This window comes from Solanum tuberosum, unplaced genomic scaffold (genome assembly GCF_000226075.1).
Source record: "Solanum tuberosum cultivar DM 1-3 516 R44 unplaced genomic scaffold, SolTub_3.0 scf00363, whole genome shotgun sequence".
Lineage (NCBI taxonomy): Eukaryota > Viridiplantae > Streptophyta > Magnoliopsida > Solanales > Solanaceae > Solanum > Solanum tuberosum.
In genome coordinates, this window is record NW_006239298.1 from 403,088 (window position 1) to 417,450 (window position 14,363).

General features: G+C 31.9%; 2 protein-coding genes across 2 annotated transcripts; both read right to left on the reverse strand.

The window, feature by feature from the left end:
- Positions 1-1,715: 1,715 nt before the first annotated feature.
- Positions 1,716-2,754, reverse strand: LOC102591628 (uncharacterized). Its single transcript, XM_006361824.2, has one exon. It carries the CDS (start codon positions 2,620-2,622, stop codon positions 1,798-1,800), a length of 825 nt encoding a protein of 274 aa, XP_006361886.1. The 5' UTR covers positions 2,623-2,754; the 3' UTR covers positions 1,716-1,797.
- A 7,026-nt stretch (positions 2,755-9,780) lies between these two features.
- Positions 9,781-14,017, reverse strand: LOC102591971 (sugar transporter ERD6-like 5). Its single transcript, XM_006361825.2, has 18 exons — positions 13,717-14,017; positions 13,070-13,132; positions 12,847-12,936; positions 12,712-12,771; positions 12,552-12,617; positions 12,403-12,468; positions 12,251-12,326; positions 12,103-12,167; positions 11,884-11,976; positions 11,684-11,764; positions 11,506-11,590; positions 11,366-11,409; positions 11,230-11,292; positions 11,085-11,144; positions 10,951-11,001; positions 10,402-10,461; positions 10,198-10,312; positions 9,781-10,077 (listed from the first exon to the last, which is right to left on the reverse strand). Exons 1-18 carry the CDS (start codon positions 13,861-13,863, stop codon positions 9,965-9,967), a joined length of 1,398 nt encoding a protein of 465 aa, XP_006361887.1. The 5' UTR covers positions 13,864-14,017; the 3' UTR covers positions 9,781-9,964.
- Positions 14,018-14,363: the final 346 nt, after the last annotated feature.

A 14,363-nucleotide genomic window follows, 5' to 3' on the forward strand; every position in this document is an offset into this window, starting at 1 on the left:
ACAAAATATAAATATATAGATAATATATTAAAATCTTAATAAATATTAGATATAAACTCATAAGTTTAATAGTACAACAAAATTAGTTGCAAAAATTTAATTCTTTAAATCTAGATTCTAAATTCACTTTTGTTTTAAACTTGAATAGTATAGTGGAGAAACTTAAAGAGGAGCAAGCGTAGAAGGATGTGGTCAGCTTAACTAAAACTTTCAATTATTTTCTAAAAATAAGCAACTATTTGTAGGACATCATCGAATCAATCATCCAATTTAACCTTTTTAGATGAGAAAGAAAATTAAATGATTCTAGAACTCATTTTAATCATTGATCGTTCTAATCATGGCTCTTCTCTGTCTATATAAAATAGAACAGAAAAATAGAAATACATCAAAACATGTATTTCTTGAATAAAAAACAGCATAGGAGTATATATTTTTTTATTATGCTGGGAAGTGTAATTATTAAGTGCCATTTCCATGTTTACGTTACGTTACGTCTTTTTCAATTAATTTTGGAGATGTATTTTTCTTAGTCCCCACACAGTTGTCCATAATTTGTGTCATTATTGGCCTCATCTCTGATTTCCTGCCCAACTTCAACTGCAATTATACATCTGTCCAATCCTTCATCTACCACAAATCATATGATTACATATTTACCACTTCATTATCAGTTTTGCCAAGTCCTTTTCCTTCATAAACCAAGATTTTATCATATCTTCTTCTTATTGATTCTTCTATCACGCATTGTTCGTGCCCAAATAAAACACACAAGGTAGAGTTAATATCTCAAAAGGTTACTCAACTTTAAAAATTTATCTAAGTAAATTTTATTTTGTATCAATAAAATCACTCAACTTAGATTTTTTTTCTATCTATAAAATCACTCAACTTAGGCTTTTCTATCAATAAAATATTAAAAAAAATATTACAAGACAAAATATTATTTTTTTTAAAAATAGTTGGGAGTCTTATTACTACACTTAATATTTAGGAGTCAGATTTTCAAGTTAAATAAAGGATATCACTCAGTTTTTCTATAAATTATATACTGCTGCTATAATTATTGAGTTTAAGGCATATAATAATTACCACTTAAAATTATTATTCTAAAAATCATAAACTATCAAACTAAAATTCTAACTTTAGAGTCGATAAGATATCAAACTAACTTAATCACAATAACTAAGCTATAGTGACTATAATGTCATATTTCGACCAATCATCATATACTATTCTCTCCTTTAATTTAATCTCGAATCCCCTTGCGTAAGGATTGACACTGCCCTATTTTATTATTTTGCTTATCTGATAAGGGTGTGCAAATCAAGTAAATAATTTTATTTTTTTTAAATCATCGCCGCCAGAACCATCTCATATGGTGCTTCCGTATGAATGATATTTTTCTGGGTAGTTCATTTCATAAAAAATATTAAGTACTACCTTATTATAATTAGAAATAAATTTAATTTTAAATTTTTTTATTCTATTTACCATTAATGAAATGACAAGATAACTAAAAATAATTCTTGATTTTTTTTATACTGTATTCATTTCAGAAATTTAGGTAACTGATTCTTCTCTTCTCTCTCTCTGCGCCGATACTGCTCTGTTGCAAAACAGAATCCCGATGCTTTTTTCCAACTGCTAGCGCAATTCAAGGTTCTTAATTTCAGTGGCTGCCGCTGCAGATTCTTAATTCCAACTTCATTGGGTCCTCAGTTTTTCAGTTTTATTTTTTTTTAGATTCCCTTGCAAATGGCAGAGTACGTAGTTGAACGAAAAACAGATTCACATTCACCTAGTTGTCACACACCGTTGCCTCCACAAATGTAAATTACGGTCGTGATGGTGGTGGTTATTACCATGGTCGCCGTAACATCTCCGATGACTATCTCCAATTCCACTTCCCGTCACCGGAAACCTCCACTCTTCAATATCTTCTTCTTCTTCTTCCTCTACGTCTTCCTCTGTTTCCACGGCAAAATCTTCTTCTTCTTCTTCTTCGAGATCGCGAATTAGATGCAATCTCAACCGTCCATCTTGGCGGGAAGCACGGAAAGTTTTGGGCCGATCAATTTTCACCTCTGTCAATTCTAACCGTCCATCTTTCCTCACCGCACGCATGAAGAAGTTGGGCTTTCCATCTTGACTTAATGACGATAATGGCGGTGGAAACTCCTTCTTTTCTTTCTTCTCCCCCAAATTACTTCTTTGCCAGCACCTTGAATTAGTACTAGCCGTATTATTATTGCTACAATTTGATTTCCTAGACAACAAAGCTAATTCGTCACGATAACCTAGATCCTCAATTTGATCATCTACTGTCCTCTCATCGGAGCTCTCGAAACCGAGACTCTCTGTACAAGACATTAATCCATCAACACTCCCTCCAACTTCGTCTAAGAACCCAATTCCGCCGGGATCCTTTTTCGCTGCGGCGGCTGGCGGTGTCATGGAGTAATTGGTTGTGTTTTGAGGGTCAAAGTTGTCGCTGTCGATTGAAGCGGCGGTGAAAATATTTAGGCGGGGGAGAGAAGAGTCTAGAAGTGTTCCATTGTGTTTGGAATTTGATAAACACAAGAAAGGATGGACTTTTTCACTGCAAAAGCTCGTCATCATATAATAGTATGCTTTTGAGGCTTAGCTTGGAAGATTTGGATATATATATAAGGGCTTTGAGATTTTTTTTCCTAAAAGAATAGAGTATGTAATTCAAGATGAGAATATTTTTTATAATGAATCTTTTTATGTATAACTAGGTATAAATAAGAGGATGTGAAACTTTTTTTATGACAATAATTATCCCTATACCACATATCTTTTAACCTCATAACTAGAGCGGTCAATATGGGCTAGCCCATCCCATTCGAGCTAATTCATACAGGCTTTGATATTTTATGGGTCAGGTCAGACTAGCCCATTTTTCGTGTGGGCCAGAAAACGGTCGGCCCAACCCACAAGTACGTGGGCTACAGGCTTGCCGGGCCAGCCCAATTTTTTAAAAGTTATATATTTTTTATAATTATTAAATTAAATTATAAATTATAATTTAAAAATATTATCATAAATATCGACAAAACAATATTACATGGTGTTAATGTTACTACTTGTTAATCAAAATCCACAAATAAAATTATCTTTATAATATTTATTAAGTTTTTTTTCAAGTAAAAGTATAAATATCTAAATAGAAATATTAACCTAACTGTTTTGCAATGATCACAATAAAACACAAAAAACATGACAATATTCCAACCATAAAAATGTAAACAATAAACTCCTGATAAAATCATGAAACTTATGGCGTATCTAACACTTCATGATCATCTTCATCAAGCATATCTGAATCAACTTGTGGGAAGGTTGTCTTAACATCTTCATTTTCATATGTAATTTATATGCGGTTTCAATTAGTTAAATAATTAAAAAATAACTAAATTGAGAATTATAATATTTAAATGTACACAAAAATATATTACCAGTTTGAGAAAAACCATGTAACTAGTTTCGAGTAGCAACAAGTGTTTGGACATTTTCATTGTGGATGCAACTTCTATACTTAGTGATTTCCTAAAAAACTTTAAATAGATTTTGAGTTTGGATCTCTTTAATTTTAAATTTTAATATTATATTATATTTTTTAATTAATTTGTATTAGCCCACGGGCCGGCCCTACCTATTATTTCTCAAGCCCTACAAATCAGCAGGCTTATTCAGGCCGGGCTAAAAAGCCCTTTTTTTAAATGGGCTACAAAATTTTTAGCCCAGCCCTATTAAATCCCGAGTTAGGCCAGGCCGGCCCAACAGGCCTAACCCATATTGACAGCTCTACTCATAACTTATACTTTAAATTCCCATAAGTTTCCATGTGTTTCATGACCTAGTCTACTTTTAATATATGCATACATAAATTAAGAATTTGAAGAGAATAGGGTGTACATAAATTTTATCTGTACTTCAAAGGTAGAGAGAGCTATTTCAATAGTCTCTCGATTTAAGAAAAGATACTCTAATTTTATCTCATCTGCAATCGTCTATAGCTAGTCTCTTACACATCTACACTAGGACATTCAAACATTTCCTCTGCATATGTCTGAATCATTTCAGTCTTGCTTTTCGCATTTTGTCCTTCATTGTTAAGTCACTCCCACTTTATTCCAAATATGAACTCATTTTTCGTTCTATATCTCCTAGTATCATGCACACATCCTTAATTTTGCAACTTTCAACTCTTGAATGTGAATATTTTTTACTAGTCAACGTTATGTCTCACAAAATGTAGTTGGTCTAACTACCATTCTATATATTTTTTTTTATATTTTAGTGGCACCTTCTTACCGCACAAGACTCCAGATACAATTTTTTATTTATTTTGCTTGCACTAATACTTTGAGTGACATCCTTATCAAATTTTTTCTTTAATAACAAACACAAAATACTTGAAACTTCTTTCTTTAAGATGACATTCATATGAAGTCTTACTTTCATATCCATCTCATACATATGTTACGTCATTAAACTTATACTCCAAATATTTTATTTATTTTTAATATAGAGACCAAATAAAATAAAATAAAATGGAGATAGTAATGAGGATAAAATGAGAAAATAGAAAGAAGATGAGGTCCGCATAGTATAGATATGGCTAAAGAGAAGGCTGTCTATATATGGAAGAACATTTTTGGGGCAGGGTAATGGCATGGATACTCGGAACTTGTTTAATTTATTATTATATTAGCCCACTATTTTCCTTTTATTGTCTGCACCAATTCCTGCCATAGAAATTTGCGTATTTTCCTATAAAATATTATCTAAAAAAGATGACCTCTCTTTCACAACATTTTTTATATAGCCTTTTATCTTATATTTATCTCTTTATAACATTTTTATTATATATATTAATAATTTTTTAAAAATACAGTAGCCAACTTAATAAAAAATAAAATTTCTAAAATGAACAGTAATAAGCGTAGAGATTTTGAAAAAATATTTTCGATAGTTTAATAAATCATTCATATAAATTAAAATAATATACTATATTTTTTCATCATTTAAAGATTTTCCCTGTGTGACGAAGCTAGCATTTGTTATTTAAGTTTACTAGGTATAAAACTTTTCATTTTACAAGTTAGGTTTCCACGGAAAATATTTTTATAACATTAAGAAATAAGAAAAAAAGAATTTTGAATAGTTTTTTTTTTCATAATAATAAAATGATATTAAACTCCAAATATTATTATTAGCCTATTAGGTGTATGACAATTTTTTTTATAAAAATAAAATTTAATGTTGTTTAGTAGTTGTCAGAATTCTTAGCACCATTACTGTTGGGAGTGACGATTGCAAATAATGTCCGTCCTTTTGAGAGACTCCAAATAAATAATTTTGTAAAAAATCTCACCTAACAAATTATTGATGTTAAGGAATCCACATAGCCACAGAGACTGTGAACCAATTAGAGAAAGGAAACTTATTGATAATATATTACTTAGTATGTACTTAATTAACTAGTACAAACAAATTAGGAACCTTTTTAAAGGTTATTTCGAAAATAATTGTAAATTTAGGTGGAGACTACAATTTGCAGGAATTATTATCCACATCCACAATGGTACCATATTTTTGTAATACTCTATGAATATTATTATTATTATACTCTCTCCGTCTCATTTTATATGTCACCTTTTTACTTTGCACTTGCATTAAGAAATGTTATAACTTTATCCTTCTACCCTTATTTAATGTTTTCTTAAGTCAATTTTATTAATAAATGACAAGATTAATTAACTATTCTATCAAGGGTATAATAGGCAAAATATGATAATTTATGTATAAATTTTATAAAATGACAAGTATTGTGGTCCAACTATTTATATAAAGAGATGACAGATGACATATAAAATGGAATAGAGGGAGTAATATATACTACATCCGTTTAAAAAAGAATGACATAATTTGACTTGGAACGGAGTTTAAGAAAAGAAAGAATACTTTTTAATCTTGTGGTTCTAAAAGTTATATTCAATGTACCAAAATGTTCTTTAATTTTGTAGTCTTAAATATGCCACGTGAAAAATTAAAATTAAAATGTGGTCAAAAAAGAAAAGTGGTCATTTATTTTGAAACAGACTAAAAAGAAAACCAAGTCATTCTTTTTAAAACAGAAGGACGATTACTACAAATTGCATGTGTACATTCCCCATTTTTGAAAACGAATCCTCCTAGATTCGAATAATCTATCGACTGCGTAAAAGATTCCCCTTAAAAAGGAAAACTTGGTTTTATTTCTTTTGTCAATAATAATAATAATAATCCCATAGATATGATTCAGAATTGAAGGATAGGTAGATCTTATCATTATCTTTTGAAAATAGATAAATTATTTTCGAAAGAAACTCAATTTAAATAATCAGAAACATAACAAATGGCAGATAACATTAAGGGAAAAAAGAAAGAAGAAAAATTATGACAAAAGATTTACATATAAATGTATGATATTATTAACTGATTTCGGATAATAAAATGTGGCGGAAAAAGGGCCAGCAAAGCGAAGAAATGAGCTGGATCTGGATGGGGAAGTTACCATTCGGTTCTCTTTTGGGTCCCATTTTCCCTCCTCATGCAATTTACTTATTTTTTTCATCCTTGGCGAATAATAAGATAGGGAGAGGCGGATTCATATTATTTGATGGGATGTACGTGCGTGCATCTGTTATATTTGAATTTTATATATATATTTATTTTGGGAAATAAACAGAAAGTAGGATATAATAACAGTGTACCATGAGGAGCATATGTATGCCCTTGTGCCGCTGGTACAAGACAAAGAAACTATTCGCTAGATCAGGGTTCGAATTCAACTAGAACCCTATTTCACTCATTAGTGACGCGACCATGCCTAAATTAAGATAATATTGATATTGATCACTCAAGCTCATATTTGAGTCGTTAGTGACCATGCCTAAATTAAGATAATATTGATATTGACGCACTCAAATCTTTAAATTCTGAGTTCGCCTCTAAATATTGATGTATTACCCAGAAATTAATAACACTCCTATTTCGGAAAGGGAATATAGAAGTGACTCAAGGGCGGACCCACCTTATATCAAGGGGTGTCAACCGACACTGTTTCGTTAATTTTTTTTAGTATATATACATATACAAAAATCTGAAAAAAAATATAAAAAGAAATACAAATATTATTAAGGACATTTTGGTTTGTTGGTTTGCACAACGAGTGAAACGATTATTCCCTTCAGCGAGCACAAGTTTGAATCCCAGTAACGCCGATTTTTCTTTTTATTTTTGGGGCGTTTTGTGAAAAGTTCATCAGAAAAATTCGAACCTCCAACCATTAGCTTAAAATAAACCAATTGAACTAGAATACAACTTATTCTCTGTTATAGAAATTTCATTACTTGTTCAAATTGGAATCGGACACAATAATAAGTTATAAAATAAAACCTTAGTTGAAAAGAAATCTCCAAGTTTGCAAATTGCAAGTGATGTTGTGTTGAAGGCTTGATGCTATGCGACTTTTTTTTAATTGTAAGTTCACTTTTCTTTTTATCTTCCATCTTTGTAGTTTTAGTTGGAATTTGTTGAATATTCATCAACTTTTTATAGATTTAATTATTTCTTGAAATTGTTTAGAGTTATCTAATTTATTTAAATGTATCGGTGGCTACTGCTACAGATGAGAAAGTTTTTTCGGCGATGAAGTTGATTAAGACTGATTTACGAAATTGAATGGATATGATTTTTTGATGCCTTATATAGAAAAAGAAATATTTAGTACTATCTCCAATGAGACTAATATGAATACATTTCAAAATATGAAAACTCGTCGAGGAGAGTTGTAGTAATTTATCTAATATATGTTGTATTAGTATGCTTTAAATAGTTTTTATATTAATATAATATTTTTATATCGATTAATTATTATTTATTTATTTATAAATATTGACACCACTTAAAAAAAAATCCTACGTATGCCACCGAAAAAGTGCAACAAAAATAGAAGTTTAGTTGTACCACCTCTACTTGCTGGGTGTTTAATAATATGCTTGAACTATATGATTATTAGTATATATAATATGGAATAAAATAGGTGTCTTTGTGTATACGGTGTGCCTCTATTTTAGTTCCTCCCTATATATCCACTTCCCCTTTCGTCACCTCTAGTATGGCTCATCGAGCCGCTAATTATTACTCCAATTATGTATACATTATACGCCTCAAGAGTTATCTTTATCTTCTTCTTCTAAAGTCAAGGCAAATAAATGATTTTAAATAAATATATTAAGTTTGGATACAATTTTGAACTAATTAATATTTATTAAACTGATTGATCTATGTTATGTACGATCTAGTATGGTCATCATATATTCTATAAGAATCATTAGCGAAGTGAATTAAATAGGACTAAATAGAGTGCAATTTGTGCATCTAACAATATCCTAGAAAATTAAAAGAAGTCGAAAACATTGAGAGATTTTACTAAAGTATAAGAGAGAGAATTGGGAGACAACATTCAATGATTCTGGTGAAACCATTAGGAGAAAGACAAATAGACTGACTTGAATGGGTGATCTTCCATGAAAATGTGCACAACCCAACCTGGCCTCCTATACTTGAATGGGCTAGTCGAATCATATAATTTTATTTTAGTGTATATAGGAAATACTCTAGTATTTAATTAATTAATAAAATAAGAAAAGTTTTTATTTATAGACATATATGGAAATAAACCACATTTAATGTGTGCATGGGCATCAGACAATTAGGATCTGATAGATATACATCGAAATCTCTACTAATTAATAGTTCTTCTATTTAATATTAACGAGATAATGCATGCACCCTAATTATTAAGAACAATGTTCAGGAACATATTTTATTCTTTGTAAAATCATAAATATAACTTTGTAAGTAGGGTAATTTATATCCTAAAAAATATCAAACTTTATTAAAGGAAAGTACAAATATGAAGAAAAAATAAATCCAAACATCCTTGTTGAACTTTGAACAATTCAATTACTATGGATTTGCGTCTTTTTTTTCTTAAGTTGGATTTGGATTAGTTTTAGGAAGAAGAGGCATGCACATAATTGGGAGGTTCTCTAGGTGTAATGGCAATCGGCATAGCCAATTCCCCTACGAGTAGTAGGAAAAATAGTAAAGAAAAAAGTGCGGTAAATTCATGAACAAAGCTTCCATATATGTTGGGGTTAGGTTTGGGAGAATAACAATCTTGTACGTTTGCATCACCTATTGCAAACGTCAAGAAGACCATTGATCAGTGATACAAGGGCACGAATAAAGTCCATTCTCTTAAGACTATAGCTTCTTAAATATTCCTTCAATGCGTCCTTGCTCATAGTTAGAAGCCTCTCGGATACGCGATTCCATAGTGTATTTTTCCTTTCTCATCGATGAAACTGTCCGTGAAGGAGGAGAAGAAACAGGCCTACGGTGAGGTACTTGTGAGTGATAACTCCGTCAGTGAAAGAGTTTGGAAAGTTAGCACGGTTCCTGTTGGTAAAATTAGGTTCGCTAGGTTTGATGCACCTGCTAGGACTTTGCCACCTCTACAGCCAGGCGGTGCTAGTAGTGGGGGTGTCTGAATATCGATTTGAATGGTTGATTGTCGATGCATGGTAATGGTAATTGAGATCGAGAAGGTTAGCTATCTTATTTCTAGCTGTATATGATTGAAGTGCTACTCAATCTATAATTATATATAAATAGGGTAGGCTCTCTCCTCTTTATAGCTTATCATCTACAAAGTGATTCTATTTGGTGTGATTTGATGAGTACATGCAATAAGCATGCACACACCCAAACTATGGACCCATTTGGCCATATATTTCTCAAGTAAAATTTGGCAAATAGTGTTTGTCCATACAATTTGTCATTATTTAGTCAGTATTTTTGGCAAATAACCCAAATTCATTGGTCATGTAAAGGAGGATTGTATTTCTTCCAAGGTACGCCCTTTGGTCTCTGGAACCAGCTTTGCCACAAACATAACAGTTACACCACATACTGCTGAAAATATGAAGAATGTTCCTGAAACACCAATAAACATAACACTTTCAGCAACAAATTTGGTATTAGCACACTACTGTGACGACATGAAACGTCCAATATCGGGATTGGAGTAATGGATATTGATGGACAAGGCAGTACCTTCAGAACTCCATAGCATAAGAAAGTTGAACGAATATGAGACGATCCAAGAACCGAACCAGTTGATTACTGTCACTAGGCTTCCAGCTAAACCTTTGACATTTATGGGGAATATCTGAGATACAAACAGTAAGCTTAAGTTATAACTTGATTTTGGTAATAGTAGTATTCATAATTAATTAGGTAAGTTTGAGAGCTACAAACCTCAGACATAATTACCCACGGTATACCTCCCATGCCTAATGAGAAAGATCCAGTAAAGACCTGGCAGCAGTTATGACATATTTGATTCACAACATTAATCCTCTGTTCATTAACTTCCTCTATGGATCAAAGTAGACTTTGAGAAACACTTTACTACTTAAATCTCAAAGAAGTAGAACTACGGTTTTGTCTAGTTAGAGACTTGTCTGCCACTATATAATCAAAAAAATTAAAGAAGTAATCTTTAGTATTCGGATGAAATGAGCCTGGTTCATATAGCTGGCCAGCACATGTTAGGGTTGAGGTAAAGTTAGACTTATTTCCCAGCAGATGTAATGATATTACGTAAAGAAGGATCCAGCATGATCGCATAAAAGAATGAAAATTGCATACCAGTATATTTCATTGTTAACCTCAACTACTTTGCTATACAAGCATAGTTGATTGAATGATTTGGAATAATGAAGATAATCGAAAATAGCAGAGTCCAAATAGTGTTACATACAGAATCATCCAGGCTAAGCGTATGAAAGAATGAAATTGCATTACCAGTATGCCAACAAGTGCCAAAAAGGGGCTAGACTTCCAAAGTTGAAGATCCTGTGAAGAACTACATTTTATCAGAAAATGAATTGGACGCAAAACACTAGTAAGATATGGTCTATGGATTTCAAATGTAAAACCTGTAGTAAGAATGATGATCCTAGAAGGAAACAGCCCAAGCATGTCCCTGCAGCAGATACCTGAAGAAAACCATAATAGCATTTAATCGTTATACTGAAAAAAAACTAACATCAATGAAAAGGATTTCTAGTAATTAAAGTTTACCATAAGTAGTGGACGCCTTCCTGATTTATCCATCAAGAGTACTCCTAAAACTTGCATTGGGATCTGCAGATCACCAAAACACTCAAAATCTGATGGAGCAAACTCATAATTGATTTAGCACGTTGAGATTATTTACCTGTACAACTACCATTGCAATTGAACCAATCCTACCAGAGAAACCTGATATATTTTGCGATTCAGATACTGAGATTTCATTTTTTATCTTTTATTAACAAGCAACCAATGAAACACCAATCTTATAGGAACATTACATACCAGCTGACTCAAAAATTGAACTTGCATAATATGCAATAGCATTGACCCCTCCAAATTGTTGCAATACCATTAATCCCACTCCAACCTAGATGAATTAACAGACAAGCATAACAACATTATTAATCGCACAGGATAAAAGATCAGTTGTTCCGTCAGAGAAAACTAAAGGCTGTCTTACTATAAGAGAATGTGCATATTTCTTGTGGAACAAATCAATTAGCTTAGCCTCAGAAAGTTTCTGAAGTGTTTCTGTGTACTCCTGCAAGTGATGATACAAATTAAGCATTATTTATCTTACCAATCATACAAATATGGTAATGGAAATCAAAATAAAAGAGATAGTACAATGCTTTCACTCATGGAAAGTCAGGAATTTACTTTTATTTCAGCAGCTTCTTCTGATATATTGGCGTCCTTCCCCCTAAGGCGCTGAAGAGAAGCTTCACACTCTTTCCACTGGCCAGCCTTAGCCTGTCAACAAAAACATCACCGACCAGCTTCAACTTCAGTTTCTTGTAAATGAAATGCAATTTTTATCATTCTGAATACATCAGAACCTGATTGTGAAAATACTTTGATTAAGTTATACAATCTTACCAGCCATCTCGGAGACTCCGGTATGAAAAACAGGCCCAAAAGCTGTATTATACAGGGAATAGCTCCTGGATTATGTTTTTACTTTGGATCAATAAACATGTCCTTAGCAAGTGGCTTTCAAAGGGAAAAAGAAAGAAAAGAAATTTACCAATAACAGCCAATAGACGCCAGTTGATGATTACTCCAACTACATACATAAGTGATACTCCACAGCATATCATTAACTGAAGCATCAAAAGCATACAAAGTTGATCAGCTGCCAGCATAATCGAAAAATGAAAACCAGAATTATTGGATTACCTGATTAACAGTTGTGAATGCGCCTCGGAGATTCTTAGGTGTTATTTCCGCTATATATACAGGTACCTATGCGTGGAAAACAACAGCAGAGTCATTTGTAATGTAAGATAGATTAAACTTGTTCAATAACGCTCAGTGTAAATATTTACCACATAAGAAATAATGCCAACTCCATATCCCATTAACAACCTCCCAATGTCAAGCCACAAAGCATTCTGTTGATGATCACAAACAATATAAAAATAAAATTGATCTAGACATAACAACTATATCATAAAAGTGGAAACGAAGGTTAAGATGAATATACACCTTGCCAAAAATAATTGCAAGCCATCCCAAAAGACAAAACAACTCAGAGAAGCCCATTGCCTGCATGATTAGACATGAATAATTAGAATGTACTAAACTTAGTGAAGATGTTTTACCAACAAACTGAAAACTTACACCTCTCCGGGCGAAAAGATCTGCTAGTTTCCCACTCATTACAGCACCTATCATCGCTCCAATTGTCCATATTGAACCAAATACAGAGTACTGAAATTGTAAAAGAATACATACAAGACCATAAATTCATTTAAGTATTTGGTAAGCAAACAAAAAATATTGTCTCGAGAGCACATATGTATACACACACACAATTTCCTTTTCGGATAATGTTAGAACTGACCTCTGCCACAGAGAGGTCAAGATCCTTTATTATCCCATTCTGAGCGGGTGAAGAAAATCCCACCTGCATATGAATAAACAACAGACAACATATTAATGGACAACAGTGAAACTATAAAACCTTAATCTTCTTGCATATTAAAAACTTCACAGGCATGGTGTAATACTGAAAAACTTCAGGGGTTCATAATTATACCGAAAGAAAATCTAGGGGTATAAAAACCAAGAACAATTTATGAGTAGAACCAGTGGAAGAGTGGACCCTTCCATCCAAAACAGTGTTACAAATTTACATTTGATAAATCCTATTACACTGACTCAAGTGTGTTGCTTTTTAATTTGTTCAAAAACATAATTTTAAAAATACTTCCCAACCTTTTTTATCTTTAAACTTCTTATAATTGTATTCTTAAATGTTAATGAACTTTCTTTTTCCTTTTCCCTACCTAGAGACGGGATCAATAGTATTCTCAGTTATCCTCTAGCGTGACTCAAAGGAGAAATACTTAATTATTCAATTCAGCACATTAAACCTCCATCATTTTAAGTGTGTTTCTTTTACACTTCCAATTACAAATGGATACTAAAAAGCAAATTCTATAATACCATTTTCTTCCAAATTAAAGTCGAAAGCAAAAATGAACTTACAGCAGAACCAAAAACAAAGGAGCCGGAGACGGCAACCAAGGTGCTGAATACGACGGCGAGTGTGGCCGACGCCGGAGTATCACCACCAGTAGAAAGCAAAGGATCAGTGGTTGTAAATCCAACTTCTGTTCTTTCTGGCCTCTCCATCTAATTAACCTTAACCTTATAGTTAATTAAAGTAAGTTCAATTTCTCAAAAATATATGCTTTGATTTTAGTTGTGAAGTTGAATCATCTCATCATATATAAAAGTACAGCTGCACTTTTTGGTTGTGTTCATCTTCACAGATAGGATGAATTTAAAAAAAAAGGAAAAGTATAAGTAAAAGTTTCGGTCTTTTTAAAAAAATATCAAACGTCAGTTATTGTCCAAGATTTGCTTAGTCAGCAATAGGCTGCTCTACTCTTTCCTTATACTATTTGGCTTGATTCGGAATGGGAATTTGCACATGAAATTTTTATTTTTTTTAAAAATAAAATTTATATATTTGTAAACGACGTAAAAGGTATTATAAATTATAATAATTGATAATCCAAAATATTTAAAAGATAATTACAAAATTAAAGATAAAAAATAAACTTGTTTGAATCTCGAAATGAATCATATAAATTGAGACGGAGAGAATACTATTTAGAAATTGCGTAAAA

Excerpts from the sequence above, each read along its gene's own strand:
- LOC102591628 (XM_006361824.2), bottom strand. The coding sequence starts at position 2,622 with ATGATGACGAGCTTTTGCAGTGAAAAAGTCCATCCTTTCTTGTGTTTA.
- LOC102591971 (XM_006361825.2), bottom strand. The coding sequence starts at position 13,863 with ATGGAGAGGCCAGAAAGAACAGAAGTTGGATTTACAACCACTGATCCT. Across the intron at positions 10,313-10,401 it reads CGTGGGTAATTATGTCTGAG|ATATTCCCCATAAATGTCAA; the intron begins GTTTGTAGCTCT and ends TTTGTATCTCAG. Across the intron at positions 10,078-10,197 it reads TATGCTATGGAGTTCTGAAG|GAACATTCTTCATATTTTCA; the intron begins GTACTGCCTTGT and ends TTGGTGTTTCAG.